Source organism: Pteronotus mesoamericanus, unplaced genomic scaffold (genome assembly GCF_021234165.1).
Source record: "Pteronotus mesoamericanus isolate MK-2021 breed Mesoamerican mustached bat unplaced genomic scaffold, CSHL_Meso_final scaffold_54, whole genome shotgun sequence".
Taxonomy (NCBI): domain Eukaryota; kingdom Metazoa; phylum Chordata; class Mammalia; order Chiroptera; family Mormoopidae; genus Pteronotus; species Pteronotus mesoamericanus.
In genome coordinates, this window is record NW_026555321.1 from 47,447,565 (window position 1) to 47,466,538 (window position 18,974).

General features: G+C 37.9%; 1 protein-coding gene across 2 annotated transcripts; it reads right to left on the reverse strand.

Moving 5' to 3' along the window:
• Positions 1–704: 704 nt before the first annotated feature.
• PSMD6 (proteasome 26S subunit, non-ATPase 6) lies at positions 705–15,994 on the reverse strand. Of its 2 annotated transcripts, XM_054595893.1 has the most exons (9): positions 15,769–15,994; positions 14,843–15,048; positions 12,215–12,360; positions 11,748–11,967; positions 11,528–11,636; positions 5,779–5,947; positions 2,697–2,773; positions 1,034–1,111; positions 705–899 (listed from the first exon to the last, which is right to left on the reverse strand). In XM_054595893.1, exons 1-8 carry the CDS (start codon positions 15,911–15,913, stop codon positions 1,065–1,067), a joined length of 1,119 nt encoding a protein of 372 aa, XP_054451868.1. In that variant the 5' UTR covers positions 15,914–15,994; the 3' UTR covers positions 705–899; positions 1,034–1,064. The 2 variants fall into 2 exon arrangements, with proteins under 2 accessions (XP_054451868.1, XP_054451867.1); XM_054595892.1 differs by lacking the exon at positions 2,697–2,773.
• Positions 15,995–18,974: the final 2,980 nt, after the last annotated feature.

An 18,974-nucleotide genomic window follows, 5' to 3' on the forward strand; every position in this document is an offset into this window, starting at 1 on the left:
TTACTCTGCTTAAAATCTCCAGTGACATTCCATCTCTTTTTTCTAGATATCTGCTTGGTCTCTCCCTCCTCTTTATTCAAATGTCACCTTAACCAGAGATGCATTCTATGATACCCCATAGAAGATAGCCCTCCATACCCTACTGCACCTTGTCTCCTTTATCAGGTTTTATGTTTCTTCACTCATAGCACTAATAATCCCTATCTGACTCACTGAGTTTAAATTATAATTGGAGAGGAAAAACTGAGAACTTTGTTTTCCTCATTGCTATAGCTATGGTTTTGGTGGCTGGAGGAAAAAAATTCCCTTTGTCAAAATTATATAGGTGTTTTTATATCTATATTTGAGATTGGCCTTGGTTCATTCTGGAATCCAGGGTTATGGCAGCCTCAAGTTACTTGTTTTCGAGTGAAGGCTTCTGTCTTTTGTGTACTAAGTGGAAGACACTGTTTAATTTTGGCCTACAAAACATAGTATATACTCTTCTTTCTAAAATTCAGGAGGCTTAAAGGGAAGAAATAATTGGCTTGTATTAATTATCCCTACATTACTGATGAGGCAGTCAGGATCTGAACTCAGGTACTATACAGCCTCTGATTGTAACCATATTACACCAGAGATGTTTAAATGCCATAAAAGGACATTGTTTTAACATTACTGGACTGCATGGTTAATGTAGATTAAGAAAAAAGGTAAACTGACAGAAACAACACAGTATTTATTTTAGTTGAATTGGACACATAGTTAAGCTATAAAAATTCCAAGTAATTATCTTCAAAGGAAATCCTTTGTTTACATGGTTTTACATATTAATTACTCTGGAAAGTTTCTGAACTCTGTTCAGTAGCAGATCTCCTTTCTTGATAGTTTCTTGGTACTGCCAGTTCTTGCTATCAGGTCTACAAGTAAATTCAAGAAAAAAATGAATTATTTCCCAGTCACATTACTCCATAGCAATCATTGACCTGTTTTTAAAAAGGAGGCACTTAAGAGTGCCCCTTATTCTGGGAAGTATTACAAATAATACACAAACCTGTTGGTTTCCACTATTTCATTCACTTTATCTATTTTGCAGTGTAGTCTTCCAGCAGCAATAAATCTGGAGAGTTCCCTAATTGAGAGGGGGGGAAAAAGGCCTTTAGTGTTAGCCCTAAGTAGAATCTTAGAAAAGTACAGAGTGCACTAAATATGTGATTCGATTGTCTTTCAAGGAAACGTAGTTTGCCTCACTCCTTAGCTGTTAATATACAGGAGTTGAGGAGGTCTCTGGGTGTTACAGGATTATCCACAAAGATTAAGTCATCTACCAGAATAAACATGACCCTAGAGTTTCATACTCAGGTGGAACACAGATGTTAAAGAATGCATTCATAGCAAGTCTTCAGAGCTGCAGAAGTGCTCAGAGATAAACAGTGAGTTAGCAAAAATAAAAAAATTAACAAGATTTATTGGAAGTTTTGGGGTACTTACTAAACTGCCTAGTTTCCTCCAACTTAACTGTTAAGGAGCATGTAACTCTCAGGGTTTTCAAAATCCTTCAGAATACGAGCGGGGGGTGGGGGGGAGTAATTAACATGCTATAATAAATAAGGACCAGGAATGTGAAGATGTGTTAATCTAGTGTGAATGTGAAAAAGGTATTTCTGAGCATCTATATCCAGTCATGATCCAGACCTCACCATTAATACAGCTATTTAAACAGCATCGTTATTGGTCACACATATACCTCAAAAACCAGCATCAGTGGTGACACTCTCCAAAGACAGTCTACCACCACATGACATGGGAAGAAAAGTTAATGCTTAGAAATGTACAAAAGCTCTATGAAGGGAGCTCTATGCTACTAAAGAGAGTAAATGCAAAGATGACTCCTTTAAAACAAACATCTATTTGAACTGTGTTTAGAGATTCATATGAGTCTTTCTAATAAAAAAAAAAACAGATTTCAAATAAAAATTATGTAACATATTACTGTTCCAGATACTAAAACATCGAACTCTAAATACTGAGTCAAATATATAACAGAAGTGCTACTGCTAATCAATGGGGACAGGTTGGCTTAATCAATAAATGGTGTTGAGGGAGACTAAAAAACCACATAAGAAAAATGGGTAAACTTGATTATGTAAAGAGAATTTCTACATAGGAAAGAAAATACCACCAAAACCAAGTCAAAAGCTAAAAGATAGTGTAGATAAAAGGTGTCTGCTGTATAAAGTAGAAAATACTACAAATCAGACAAATGACTGAATACAACTGCAAGTTAAAAGCTACAATGAAATGTTACCATATTGGGCAGAATAAAATCTAACACACTGTTGAGGAAGGTCACAGGCAAACACCATGCTTATTGAACAGCAAGCACTACAATTAGATGAAAAAGTGTGTAGAGTGTACTACTTTGTGATTTGAAAGGAATCAATGCCATAACTAGTTGCAACTGGTCAGTCCCTGGTGTAAGACTCACTATGCCTTAAGTTATGCTGTTGAAGATTTTAAGCTAGAAATTATCCTAAACTACCAAGAATAGGAGCATGTCTATACAGCCTGCTTTATTTCTACATTCAATCAAAATATATTTGATCCAATTGCTGCAATGTCCATTCCCTCTTTCAATTGCTAGTTTTTGAGTTATATAACTGAGTGGCTTTAGGTAAAATCTAAAAATTAAAGATCAGCACTGCTTCTAAACTCACTTATATTTGTATTCCAGGTAAACAGCTGCACTTCTGGAACACAGCTGTTAAACCCATTTGCAAGTCTTGTTCTGGGACTGAAGTACACAGAGAAAATTACACAATCAAGTTTAATCACCACCAGCTTAGCCCTACCCACATCTATAGAACAGGGTAGAAAACCTCTGAAGAATACCGATGTTCTGATTTAGTAACAAGATACTGGGCAGCAAGATACAGAGAAATACACTGGATTTGACTTACAGGCCAACTGACTCAAGACTGCCCTCTGCTGAGCTTAGACCTACTGTTCGGCTCTCAAGGCTGGCTGCTAACACCAAAGCTGACAATTTGGCTGCTGCTTTCCATCCTATTATCCCTAGACCAGTTTAGGCAGGGGTAAAGGAAGAATGCCTTAGGGTGTCATTGAAGATCCTGCTTTAGAGCTAACCTGGTATCTTTCTAGGCTTATCTCAGTGGATTTCCCTGTACTTCCCACCACACACTCCATCCAGTACAACTAGGCCACTTGTTTCTCAAACACATCCCTAAGTTTGTGTTACTTCTTCTGTCTGGAAAGCCCTTTTTTCCATCACTTCCTATAAAAATCCTAAACATGCAATGACATTCAGTCTAAACATCCACAAGAAACCATCTGTGGACGTGTCCATTTCTCAGGCAGTGGCATCAGATTCTGACTTCCAGTTATGCTCATTCTGAATTCCATGCCAAGAGTAATCTGGGCAGCTTCCTTTCTGATTACAAAAAAGTTTAATTCCTAACACCCATGTTGGCACTGAAAGTCCCACTCCTTGCTTTAGATCTAAATTACCTTTTTCTCATCTCCGTGGGTGCTAATCAAACATATCCCAAGACAGTCATCTTCCCCTGCCTCTGCTTCACTACAAGCCCTCCACATGGTGCCTCATATGCAGATATCTAGTAATGACAGAGTATTTACTGAATAAACACCTCTAGAATAAATATTCATTCCAAGTTTCAAAGAAAAGACTTACCAACAAAATCGTGGAACACAGCCCATGGACATGATTCCTAACCTTAAACATATCAACACAAATGGTGTTGACTCAACTGTTGGCCCCTTCCTTTCCTACTGAGTCTAAGGAAGTAAAAATGAAACACTGATGCAGAATTAATGTTCAAACTTACTAGATCAGCCCATTTTTTAAAAAGGATTTCAGGGGATAATAAAGAGTCCCTGAAAACCTAGAAGTGAAGCAGGTATCAGAAATTTAAAATGAGGCCTTTCCAGGTCACAATAATTAAAGCCAAGTGGTATAACCTTTGTCTCTAGAACTGGTCTTAGAAAGTGACGGAAAACAAACACTAAACAATTCAAATACCCCCTACACTGTACATACTACCTATCCTGAAATGTGCCACCTACCTTCGATGCAGGTATCACTATAATGACTTAAAGAATACTGCGGTGTGTCTAAATGGCACTGTCCTGCTTCAGATGTTAAACTGATTCTGAGCTTCGTTTTACCCCAATTCGTGATGGCTTCATTACCTCCATGCCACAGTTAAGAAAATGAAAAAGGAACAGAACCTGACCAAGGCCACACAGCTCTTTACTGGCAGTTAGAAGAAGGCAGGCCAACCCCCTCTTTTCCATGCACTTACTCACTTCTTCCACTAATTCATGAAAACCATAATGGCCACCCCTCATCCTTGTAACCAACTCTGGTGGGCAGTGGTTATCAGACAAATCTCAGAAACTAGTTAATTCAGAAATGAAACAAAACCAACACAGTGATACCAGCCTTCTCTTTTGAAAAGGATAATTTTTAAAACAGAAAAATGACTACCACTGCCTTTTTTCTTTAAAGGAAGAGAATAAGGGTATCTCTGATGATGGCTCCATAGGAGTGTGGATTACACTTAAGATCTATGCATTTTGCTGAATGCAAATATACCTCAAAAAAGCCCATAAACAAATACTGATAAACTTACTAAAATGTTTAGGGAGAAAATGAACAGGGATCTGAAACTAACTTTCAAATAGTTAACAGATATGTGATGATCAACAGGTGTGTTGGGAAGCAAACATAATGTTAATTACAGAATCAAGGATATATGGGAATTCACTGTGTAATTCAGAATTTTACGCACATTAGGAATTTTCCACAAACTATTAGGGAAAACCACTAAAAAGAAAAATCGTCTTAAGTGAAATGCAGCTTCACTTAAAATAACTATATAAACATCACTTTTTCATTGTGAGCCACAGAAAACTACATCATGAACATTTAACAGACTTATGTTTGGGGCTTGCTAATCTTGATACCAAATGGAGAGCAGATTCTGAATATCTGTTTCTCAACTCCACTCCCACTACCCTCATCCAGGCCACCGAAAAACTCCATGAGCTACTGAACAGCCAAACTGGTCGTCTCGTTTTCTTGGTCTGTGGGAGACAGACCAAGAAATCACATCATTCCCATGCTTAAAATCTGCCAATGGCCGCCGTCCCTCCTCATCACGACTATGCTGCAGTCCTGCACATCTTTCTATTCCATTTTATTACATCTGTTGACTCATTTCTATTATGAACTACGTTATATATGTATTTGCTTACTGTCAACTCTCCTCTACAACTAGAATAAAAGTCCACAGTGATTTTTAACAAGGCCAACCATGCTGTAATGGCTTAATGAGTATTTGATGAGTCATTCATTCAAGGGCTACCAGCCCCATATTTAACAATCAATCTGACCAGAATTGCAGCCATGCCTAAAAACTGGAAGGCATTTTTATCAGAGGAAACATGACCTGTGACTTATGAGAGGTCTAAACATCATTCCTGTTGTGGCAGTGTAGTCCAGAGAGGAGGCGCGGAAGACTACTTTAATAACAACTGGTCTAATACTTTTTGCAAAATCGTTTACCCTCTCTACAACTCTGCTAATAGAAGGGTCACATCATGAAGGCAGAAGTGATAGACATAGCTGTTTGATAATTTAAGAAAAATTCTTAAGATTTTTATTGAGGGAAGCAATGAAAATGGGAGAAAATATACAAATTCACACATTAAAAGGCAACTTTAAAAAAAATTAATATGATGTAAATTTAAACTTACTGATCAATGAATTCCACGCCAACACCAAAGGCTTCTGCCATATAGCCGAGGGTTAATGACCTATATGATTCTAGCAGCTGGCTGTATGCATGAATTCTCATTTCTCTCACATAGTACCGGTAATGAGGAGCAAAAAGCCAGTCCTTTTTCATTTCCTGTTCCACAACAGCTGCAATGAATAAGATGACAAATTATAAGACTCTTTCAGATGAAGAAACTAGAGGACATATTTATAACAGGCTAAGAATTAATAGCCTTGATCTATAAAGAGCTCTTATAAGTCAATAAGAAAAAGATTAATTGAACAGTAAAATGTACAGAGGATATTAATGAGCAAGCCACACAAGTACAAATTATTTTACTGAATAACTACTATATATCACTACTGTAAATAGTGAGGATATGGCAGTAAACCAGAAGACAAGATCACTGCTGCCACAGAAACTACATTTTCAAATGGCAGAGAAAGATGAACAAATAAGATACTCTGAGATACTACCAAATTCTGTGACATGAACAAAACAATGATATGACGGAATGTTAGTAGCAGACCTTCCCCTGGACTGAGGTGGACAGGGAAGTCCCGAGGAGCTGGGCAAGCTGAGAGCAAGAGGCACAGAGAAGTGTGAATGATGCAAAGGTCCCAAGGCAAGAAGCGCCTGGCTAAGCTCAAAAATACCGAGGATAGATTCAGAATGTAGTAGGAAGACAGCTACAGGGGTATGGAAGGTAAGCGAGAGAAATCAATCAAGAATACACTTTTGTTTCTGGCTTAAAGAAAATAAAAATTCCTGGAGAAGAAGCAGACTTTGTTTTGTCTTTGAAAGTGATTTTTTAGGGACAAGTTGGGATTGGGATGGGGTTCTTTGGCAGTGTTCAAGTGGATCCACATATTAGACATTGAGTGAAGACATCAAGGAGACAGGTAGGCATGGGTCTGGTGCTCAGTGGAGACAGGAACTAGGGAATCACTACCATCCGGGTATATTTGATGACAGAATGCAGACAGAGAAAAGAGCAATGACTAAGTAAGTCTAGGGCAGTCAGTACCAAGAAGTCTAACAAAGGATGAGGCCAGAAAGTTATGGCAAGAAGCAAAGAATGGTCAACATCACAGCAGAAAAGGAAACACAATTTAGCAACATGAAGATCAACAGCCCTAAACACAAGATGACGCTCATTCTCACTAAAAAAAAATTATAAAAATATAATTACTACACACATCTTAAACTTACACAGTGTTATATGTCAATTATGCCTCAGTAAAACTGATAAAAATATGGCAAAGAAAACCTACAGAATAGGATGAGGAAAAAATGTTTGCTGGTCAGGATGGGTCACATCCATAGTCCCAACATAAAATATCTTCTTACATCACTCATGTGCCATTTAAAAGAAGACAAAGCCCTGGCTGGTGTGGCTCAGTTAGTTAGATGTCGGTCCACAAAGTGAAAAGTCATTGGCGTGATTCCCAGTTAAGGCACATTCCTGGGTTGCGGGTTAAGTGCCCAGTCAGGGTACATATAGAAGGCAGCAAATAGTTATTTCTTTCTCACAGTGATGTTTCTTATCCTCCATCTCCCTCCCTTTCCCTCTCTCTTAAAATAAATAAAATCTTAAAAATAAAAGACTAAAAAGTTCAATGAAACAACTATCTTTGGCCAAAAAAAAAAAAAAAAAAAAAAGCATACATCAATAAAATGACTTCTCTCAAACTTGCTAAGGGTACGAGGGGAAGGGGACAGATTCTCTCAAATGATGTTAAAATTAGAGAAGTAAAAATTGTGTTAATGTAAACTGGCACAACATATCTGGAGGGCAACAGTGATCAAGATGAAATTTACCCTTTGCAAAATTTGTTTTTTTTTCCCTAAGGAAATAACAAGCAAAAGTGGAATGTATTGTAAATGAGTGTTCAAAAATAAGGTTGCTTGTTAATAGGGAAAAATTGAAAACATAATTTTTTATCAGTAGAGAATAGAGTGTGGGAGAGTAAGTACTAGCAAGTCCTTAAAAGAAATGGAAGCTCCAAGGCATGCCATCTGTTCTATCGGCCACGACACATATACTCAGTGCCTGATGCATGACAGTCACTTAAAAGTACTCAATGACCAGCTATTTGTATAGTGACATGAAAAGATAAATGCATTATATTGTGGAGAGAAAAAAAGCTACTTAGAAAACAACACGTAAAATACACCCACATGTTTAAAGGTGTTTCACGTGTCTCTGGATACTAATGAGCCTGAAGAACACACTTGAAACCTGCTAAAAGCAGTTGACTCTAGAGAAAGGACTGTGGTTAAGGAAGGCCTTTTTCCTCTTTAAGTGATACTGCTTGAAATTATTCCATGTATACATAGAACCTTGGTTTTTTGGTGGGGTGTATTGTTTTTGTTTTTTAAAGTACACATAAGTGAATAAAAGGTCTGGAAGGATATATAAGAATCTTTAAATAGCTATCTTAGGGAGAATTTTATGTGTGAGTAAATGTGTGTATGGATTTGGGGATAGGATGATATAAGATCTCTCACTTTCTTAGTTTAATTTTAAAAAACAATCAGGTATTACATAAAAAAGGATGTTACTTCATTTTTCACATGAAATATCTTAAAGCCTATGACTATTTGGAGAAGCAGTCTTATAAAACCAAACAAACCCTAGTGTCTCAGTACACTAAAAGAATAATACAAATAATGATGACTCTGTCATGTAAAGAAAATTTATCCTGTCTTCCTCATTTAAAACACCTGGGAAATGTACAAAATTGGTAAGGATAAAAAGTTTCATCCAAAATGTTTAAATAAAAGGTTGTTAATAGCAATGGACACGGTGGGATGAGGCTAACACCCTAACAACTCAGGTTTCCAAAAGCCATTGCTCACTGTGCCAGGAGAGCACCCTTTGCCCCCCTTTTCCTTTTTGATTTAATTAATACAGTAGGCATTTACATGGAGCACTCAATAACACACCAGGAAGTGCTGGTGTCGGCATCACCACAAATAAAAAAAAAAGCATCAAGTCTGCTCCCAGTAACTCTGGTTAGCAGAGGAGACAAACTCTAAGAAAAAAAAGTCACAAAACAACATGCGAAGTTTTAAAAAGGGGGGAAAATGGCCAATAAGCACATGGAAAAAATGCTCGAAATCACTAGTCATCAGAAAAATGCATATCAAAATCCCAAGGTATCACTTCACACCTACTAAGATATCTACTATTAAAAAGATACAATAATAAGGATTTTATGTGGGGAAATCCCAATTCTCACACATTGCTGGTGGGAATGTAAAATGGTATAGCTGCTTTGGAAAAGTTTGGCAGGTCCTCAAAACATTAATCAAGCAGTTACCATATAACCCAGCAATTCCACTACCAGGTATATTCCCAGGAGAAATGAAAATATGTTCACACAAAAACTTGTACACAAATGTTCATTACAGCGTATTTCTGATAGCCAAAACCTGTAGACAAGCCAGATGTCTACCAACTATAGAACAGATAAATAAAATATGGTACATCCATTCAATGGCCTTTATCACTCAGCCATAAAACTAAATGAAGCACTGATATGACACATGCCACAGCATGGATGACCTGTGAGACCACTGTGCCAGGTGAAAGAAGCCTGGCACAAAAGGCCATATATGAATGTCCAGAGGCAGAAAAATTACTGGTTGCCAGGGACTGGGGGTAGTAATAAGAAGTCACTGCCAATGGGTACAGGTTTCCTTCTGGGGTGATAAAGATGTTCTGCAGTTGGTGGTAATGGTTGCACAACCTTGTCCATGCACTAAACCCACTAAATTATACTTTTAAATGGTGAATTTTAAGGTATATAATTAATGAGGGGGGACCCCAAAAAACCCCATGGAATTTATTTATAAAAAAATTGTATTCTTATGTTTAAACTTCAGTCACCTTCAAAGTACTCTCCATTTGATGCAACACGCCTATCAAAACGTTTTATCCAACTGCTCAAAACAATTTTTGAACTTGTTGATTCTGATGCCTTTTAGTGCTTCTGCCATTTTTTGTTTCAATTCTTCCGCAGCAGCAAAACGTTTCCCTTTGAGGTCTTTTTTTCATCCCGGGAAACGAAAGGTCACTTGGGGTGAGATCGATGAACAGGGAGGGTAGGGCACGAGGGTCATGCCATTTTTGCTCAAAAACTACTGAACACTCAGGATGGCGTGGGCAGGTGCACTTAAAAATTACCCATCAAGAAATGGGCAACCACACTGAGAGTCTTCAAAAAATATTCACTGAAGCCAAACGCAGCCTCTCACTATACCAGCTGGTACATTGATACAGGTGCGTTCCTAGAACACTCGCCTAGTGGAGGAAGCCTATACTATAAGGGGCCCATCCTCCAGAAGATAAGTTTGGGTTTTTTGGGGTCCCCGCTAGTATATCTCAAAAAAATGAAATAAAAAAGAGAGGAAGGGGCATAAAATAAGGGCTCCAGTAATGCAGAGAAGTTATTTGTTCAAACTCAAGAAAGAAAAACACATTTGAGCAGAATCACGACCATGAGCATGAGAAAGGGAGAAGAGCCATTCTGCCATACAACCTTGGGGGAAATGCACCCATGTATGTACAAGAAGATAAGGCCAAGCAATTCAGCACACCTGAAGAGCACTATTCCCACATTACATCAGGTAAAAAGTATGAACTCCCATAAAGCTGCCAGCATTTATGCATGGAGAAAGCACTCCATAAACACTGGGCCAAAATTCACTCCAAAACAGAACGACCATCATTTGGAGTGTTTCCCACTCCAATTTTTGTGAATGCTACCTACACATTTAACCAAATATTTTCTGCAGTTTGCAGCATTAACAATGAAATACAAGGGTGGGCAAAAGTAGGTTTAGAGTTGTTTATATGAAAAATACAATAATTAATAAATAATCATACAAGAGTAAACTGTTTCACATACTCCCAACTATAAACCTACTTTTGCCCACCCCTGTATGTCAGTCCCAAGTTCTTTTAAGTCTTAGGAAGCACTTTTGGGAAGGACCCCTGGATTGACTTGATGGAAGTTCTTTCTTTTCTCATCTTAGCAATTCGTGCTCATTGTAGGAAACTAAATGATCTGGCTGTGGGAAGGAGTGGGGACAAGAAGAAAAACAAGTACATTTATGTAGGTAGGATCGCTGTAAACTAGCTTTGAAGGCACCCCACAAGTATTTTCAACAGATTATTTTCTCCACCTACAGCCCTTGAAAATGATCGGCACATCAGCACAAAGATTTGTCTACTGCACAAAGAATAACCCATTGTTGAATTCAAAGCTCAATTAAGTATCAACCCATTAGGGCACTAAGGACTCTCTCACACTTTTCCCCATAAATCTTAGTATTCAGAACCATTGGCTCACTCTGCCCTTCACCTCTTTAAGACGCTAAACCAGGGGGCTGGCAAACTTCCTCAGCAAAGGTCCAGACAGTAAATTCTTCCAGTTGAAAACCATTAGGTCTCTGTCACACGTTCTTCTTTTCCCTTCTTTTAATAATCCTTTAAAAATGTAAACATTAATCTCACCTCCTGAGCAGTGTAAAAACAGGTCATGGTCTGCTAACCTCCCTCTAAACAAAAATGGGCAAAAGATTAGCCTGTTCAAAGACCTACAGCTATCTGTACACTATTTTTTTTCATATACATGAAAAGTCATTTTAGGTTCTCTGCTAAAGGGATCAGGAATAAGGCAAAGACAGATAATCAAAACAATCAACTCTATCCTTACCTAAGGACTGGAAGAAAACTGAGTAACGACATTCATAGAGTGAAAACAGATACTGCCGAACTGCTGGAAGACTGTGCAACACTTCAAGAATCTCTGCTCCTTTAATAACCTAGGAATATTTTTAAAAAAACAAAGGGTATGCTTTAATGGTTTTTGTGTGTTTAAGTTAGAAAAACATGACATAAGCTTTAAATATGAATATTAAAGATTCAGTCATTACCTTTTCCCTGAGATCTGGTCTTTCTAAGGCAATCATGCTGACGTAGACAGTGTAAGTCACAAAGGTTTTATAATCCATCAGCTCATAGGATGTAAATGTTGAAACAGTGTCAAGGAAGAGTTCAGCTGCCTGTTTGAAATCACGAATAGCCACACAATAAAGACCTTGATATACTTTTAAGCGGTTTCTCCTGTCCCAGTCGCCTCCTTCCTCTATTAAGCTATAAAATAAAAATCAGTGAGATCATAATCTGGAAGTAGACAATGCCACTTTTTACAAGTTTTATTTTCAAGGACAAAACAACTTTTAACAACTCAAACCAAAAGGATATTTAAAGAAAATATTTTACTAAATAAATCATTTGACCAAATTTAATAATAGTGGAAAGAAAATAGGTAAATTTCTTACATAAATCTTACTTATACTATCATAATTAGAGGGAATATATCTCAACTGCTCTCAAGTACCTTTTGGCCTTTTCGGTGTTTCGTGTGATGAGATCATTATCCATATAAAATAAGCCAATCCTAAGGAGATAGAAGACAATATCCAATCGATGACCCAGTGCCACAGTTTTGTCATATGTCTTGCGAAAGGCTGTCAGAGCACCCTCCTGTCAAAACAAGGCAACAGGTGAGAAAAGACAGCTACTAGCTGTCTGGGAGTTTCTTAACAAGGGATGGGGTGGGCATGGTAAAAGTAGGAATAGAGAGAAAACAAGATAAGCATAAATTGATCTTTGTTGAAGGTGGGTGGTAATTGCAGAGTTGTTCATTATACCCTTCTCTCCACTTGCATAAAGTACAAAAAAATACAGCAAATATTCCTAAGTATATACTTATATTCTATCTAGAAGAAAATATTAAAAAAATAATTTATTCACAATTGTTTCTATATTCTTTTCCCCACATATTCAATAATTTTCTCTTTAACAATTATAATATGCTACTTTAAAATTACTGTAAGTTATCATTCATATCACCTAAAGGGTGATGGAAATGTTATCTTTGTCACTACTATTAAAATACAATTGAGTGTTTAAATGTACAATTCTATCTCAAAGCATGGTGAGATAAAATGTTTCCATTGCTTGCAAATATGCACATGGATAAAACCATGTGTTTATACTTGATGCTTTCTAGTATGTATCTGACTTCATATAATTATTAGTTATGCATCATAAATTTATAAAAAGGGACTGGCAGTAATGGGCACACCCAGAACTCAGATCTTGGTTTCTATTAATACTATCCCCACCAGGGATCCTAGGAAAAATGGATGATTCCAGGTTTGTAAAGAAAAATAACAGGTGAGCCTGTAATATCTTGCTGTACAACTAATGAGATCATGTTAAAAAAACAAAGAAGCCTTCTTAAAGGAGCTTCCATGAACAAATTTGGAACAAACTGAGCACCATGAAGAATAGTAACTATAATCAGTGGTAACACAGTTAACAGTAAAAATCCATTAGGCTCATTATTTAGTAATCGTCAAAAAAGGATAGGAAAAAAAGCAAGTCAACAGGAAGAAGAAAAATAAAAGCTGTTCTTTTCAGAATAATGCCCCTTGAAAAACATACAATATTAGAACATCACCAATTTATAACCCCCCGATATTGACTCAAGCATATTCTCCTTAAAATTCCTCAAGGCCTGAAACAATAGTGTATATAAGTTTCTCATTCATATGTAATAATGCCATATACGCACAACCTAGAAAACCACACAAACCACTTGCTCTTCTCTAAACATTTTGTATTTTTGAATTTTTACCATGATCAATCTCAAACTTATGATCAGAAGAACACTTGCTTTAAATTTAAATTTAATTAACATTTAAGCACTTTGTACCATATAGTAGTCTTAAGATCTTAACCTCTACCTTGAATCCTCATTAGCAGGAGCTATCATTATCCCTATTTACAGATCAAGAAATTGAGGGTCCAGCAAATCATAATTGCTGAAACCAGAAACAGAACCTGTCTGATTCAAGAGGCCAAAATGTATTTATTTTTATATTAACACCATGTCATCTGCTGTCTAAACACTTTAGGGTGCAGCGCTTAAAATTAAGGACCTTCAAAACCCATCTTCTTAACCACTATTACACAACTACTAAAATTTTTTTAAAAATTTAAACATCCAACACTGTTGGGTATCCTACTCATGCACTTATAGTGAAGGATAAATTAGGCTGGCTGTTATGTGCAGGAACTGGCCACTCATATTAAGATAAAAATTGTTCTTTGTTCCAGCAATTTCATTTCAAAGAATATACCCTAAAGAAATATTAGCATATATAAACAAGGAAGCATATACAAGCATGTTTTCACAGCTGCAACTTGTAATAGCAAAAACAGCTGAAAACAACATATTGTACATGTCTATCAATAAACAGCTGAGTAGCTAAGGAAATCATGGCATAACCCTGCAATGGGCTATTAGCTAGCAGTTAACTGGAATGAGCAAGATTTATGTACATGAATATGGAAAGACCACTCAGAAATAATACTGAATGAAATAGTAAACAGGATGATACACCATTTTTTTTTTTAATTCAAACACAATACTACCTAATCTCTACAGGTATATACATGCCTGTAAATGTACAATAAAAGAACTAAAAAGGTTACCTTTGAGGAGGTATGGAAGAAAGAAAAGACCTAATAGAGATTTAACATTAACGACAATGTTTAAGTTTCTTACAAGGAGACTAATATTTGTGTAAATAGTAATTTTTAAAATGCATCAGAACTAATGCTTCCCACTCAAGATACATGAGAAAAGTGAACTATTGAAAATAATTCCAATTTTGTAATAGCAGTAAGAAACCCAAAAGTCTCTGTTCACTTAAGTTTTTATTGGTGTTAAGGGAGATGGGAAAGAATACACGTCTGGCTGCTTGCTGTGTGGGGGGCAGGTGATTGAAAAGGTGTAGCAGAAAAACTACTTTTTCTTTATTCATTCCGCTAGGTCACGGAAGCATGTTACCTTCGTAACTTTTTAACAGTAACTTGATTTTTAAAATAAGATGATATTAACCTACAATAGTGCCCATTCTCGACCATACAGAGAGGAGAAACCATCACTACTCACTTTGTCACCTATCCGGCACAGGTACTCGGCCTTCGCCATCATTGCATCGCGGATTTCGCTCTCTCCGAGATTCTTCTCTGCATCTTCCAGCTCCTCGTCCAAACGTTTTAACTCTTCTTCATTTGCCTTCTTCATCTTACTGAGCAGGTCCATGTCTACCTGCCAGTCAAGGGATTTGCACAAGGCTTCATAATAAGGAGCCATGTCTGAGAGCCAAAAAGAGGGACATGACTTATGAGTGGGTCAACCCTCTTACCCTGAAATGTGTCCACTCATTTCTTCCACCAGTCTCCCACCCACGATCAGAAAGGAATGGGGTACAGCTCGGTAAAGGGCTGGCTGGGCAAAGCGCAGACGCTTGCAGCATCAGGGCTGCTGCCAGGGCTGCGTGGAGGGCAATCCTCGGTTTGCTCTTGACATCTTGTGTTCCAAGACAGTCTTCAAGCATGTAAAAGGGTAAGCTTGCTAATACAGACTGATACACGTCACAGAACATACAGGTCCGCGCCACTGCCTACTACGAGGGACCAGAGGAACCGACCCCAAATTTCCCCTTCACAAGGAAAGCCTAATTCTCCCGTTGGACTATCCCTAGCCCAGGACCACTCGCCAATGACAAGAAGTCATGAGCCACTGCTTTGTGACTAGCACCGGGCTCAATACCGCAGGATTTCCCAGCGAAATGCTCTCAGAGAGGAAGGGCGCACAGCGGGCAGATCCCGCTGAGAACAAGGCTGGAGGTCCCCCAAGACACCCCGACAAAAGTAAGGTCCTCAGGGTCTGAGAAGACAGGCCTGGTCTCGGGGACCCGTGAGGGAAAGGGCTATCCCGGGGTCCGGAGCCCCGCCGGGAAAAGAACCAGGCAGACTCCGGAGCGCGGGGCCAGCCCAGGCCTAGGCCGCTGACTCGGCTACCGCGGGCCTCACTGTTATCGCGGACGGCCGCCATCAGCTCATCGCGCACGGCCGCGTCTCCGCGGTGCTCTGGCAGGCTGAGCAGGAAACGCAGCTGTGCGATGCGCAGGTCGGGGTTCTTGGGTAGACCCTCTTCCTCCAGGTTCTCCAGCGGCATATCGGCAGCGGAGAGGTTCAGAGTAGATAGCAACTCAGCAACGACTCACAGCGGCCGGGGCGGCGGAAGCGGGAGGAGTCCGCGAGTGCTCCCGCCAGCCGCCAGCCCGGTTTCCGATCCCGGCTCTACCTCCACCAGCAGCGACCCCTGCTGGACATATCCGGGAACGTCTCACCTAGCCCGCAGCTTTTGGCTGTCATTTTCCCTCGCTTTCCACCCCGGAAATCCCAAACTCAAAAGATTTCGTGAACATCTTCCTCCCTACCTTTTTAGCTACTTTATTGTTCATTCCGTTTGTAATTGATAGAAGCTGACAATCTTTTGAAGATTTTGAAAATATAACAATAACAACAAAATTAAAAATAACTGCTACAATTTGTTGAGTCCTTTCCTACTCTTTGGCCTTTTTCTTTTATGTCCATCATCTCATTTTAATCCTCTCAATATTAGGAGATAGTACTATCAGCCCTTTTTTGTAAATAATAAAACTGAGGCACCAAGAGGTTACGGAACATGATCGATCAAGCTTATGTAGCAATTCTTGAGTAAAAATCTCTGTCTGTAGCTCTAAACCAATGTTCTTTCCGCCGTTCTAAGAAAATACAGTACCCAGAATTCCAGTCTTAATACAACAGCACCATCATGTTATTTATGCATAGTTTCAATCACCTGCATTTTCAGCCTCTTTTTATTCGTGTTGCTACGGAGGCTTCAGAATTAGTAATGATTCTGTGAAAGTGTCCACACAGTGGATTTACCATAATTTACTTTTCCTCTTCTCTCCTTTAGATGTACGTTTAGGTTGTCCAGGGTTGAATGCATTGGTCATTTCATAGTTTGCATTTTTTCTTTGCAGGATTAATAGACAAAAGAAAGAAATGTCTTGCAGTTTTTGGATATTTAATATCAAATGGTATTCCAAAAGTTTGAACCAGTTTACACAGCCAGCGAATACACTTGGAACTGCCACATTCTCACCAGCAGTAGACATTACCACAAGTTTTTATTATCTTACCAGTTTTGGTTAAAATAAAATAAGCATTTTGAAGGGAATTTAAATGGTAGAGAAAATATAAAGAACACAAAAAATTACTAGCACTCCACTAACAACAACATTAGATTATTGGTGAAAGCCTTTCTAAACATCTTTCTTCCTTCCTCCCTCCTTCCCCCTTTCTTTCTTTCTTTTCTTGCTTCCTTGCTTGCTTGCTTGCTTGCTTTTCTTTCTTTCTTTCATTCAACATTATTGCATGGTTGCAAAGTACCAGGAACTGTTCTAGGCACTAGGGGCACAGAAGTGAAGAACACTAATACACTATTTCCATGGAACTTACATTCTACAGACACTTAGCTTCACTGAAACTCACCTAGATATTTTAATAGGATCATACCATACTTGTACCTTATAAACTATTTTGATCATTCCACCATATATTGGAGATATCTTTCCATGGCAGTAAATGTGGATTGATATAACCATTTCTAACGACCACATAGGATTCCTTTATGTTTACATACCAACTTTGCCCCCATCAATCCTTGATTGATATCAGTTTGTATCATTTTCTTTATTTCACTCTTATAAATACCACAGCATTGACCAGCTATGTACACATATCCTTACTCTTGCGTAGAGTAAGATTAAGTAAGATTTGGGTTATTTCTTAACCCAAATGTCTAGAAGTATAATTACTTAGTAAGAGGTTTTGAATGTTCTACATTTTGACATATATTATTATATTTTCAAAATCATATAGCAATTTACATTTCCACCAAAATTAAACAGAAGTCCTGTCTCCCTCTTTGCCAATACACATTTAGTAACCATTTTAAGTTTTGGCAACAATAGCAATGTTGCTTTTCCTTTATTCTTTTATTATTTTGTGGTAAAATTCTTTTAACATTAGTACTAAATATATACACATATATTCCTTGATTTTAAAATGACTGTTTTGCTTTCTCAATTCCTTTATGGAATTTTCCTTATTGATTTGTAAACTCTCTTCACATCTTAAGGATACTAAATACTTGCCGAGTGTTGCAAATTTCCCCCTAGTTATTTTTCTACTTTTTCATTTTGAGGCTCTGCTTTTGAATATTTAATTGTGAAAGTTTCTAATCTATAAAACTCTTTGCCTCCTAAAATAATAGTACTTCTTCATGGTTTCATAATGGATATGTTTTCTTCAATGCATTATTCACTGTGGAGGTTTCTAGAAAGCTACATCACCAGTGGAGGTTTTCCGCTCAAGGAGTTACTTTAACTCACAGACAGGAAGGTGAATCCCCATGACCATGAGCATTCTTGGATGAACATAATGGACTGATCACAGTCAATGCTGAAGTGATTTTTACTTTTATACTCGGGATTTTTTTTTTTTTGTTAATATGGGGCAAAGAGCCCCATATTCTCTTCATACATCAGTTTTCACATTTTTATGTCAGGATAAATTTCTCAGGTAATTATGTGAAAATATTTATTTCTGTAAGTTGATTTATTATTTCACATGAACCCCATCTTAAAACAAAATCCAATATAAATATTACCCAATGTTATCAAACTTAGAGCTGAGACATGAACTATTTCAATTTTAAAAGGGGGAGGATGAACTCAAGTCTACCAGAAAAGGAAGACAGAACAAAATGATCATATTAGGGATTCAGAATTGTGACAAGAATTGGATATAAGACTACAAACTCAGGATTAAGTTTAAAGGAAAATCTGTATATACAGACAATAATATAGAGAAGGTAGTTTAAATTATACATGAGTGGAATATACTGGTTTCCAACTCTCCTAGTATAGATCCATAACCAAACTTAGGATGCAATTGTCAGAGGATCTAAATCAGAGGGGATTCTAGGAGTCACCCCTCCTGCAGGTGCTTGTGCCACCAAGCCCCCTACTCAGCTCCTGGGGCCAGGCTCTCCACTCAGCACAGACGAGACCAATTTCTGGACAGTTCTGTCTTTTCCTTTGCTTTTTAGCACTCCAGTTACCACTAATTGCTGAGAAACCAATCAAACCTGAACTGTTGCTGTGATTTGCCTGAGCAAAGCA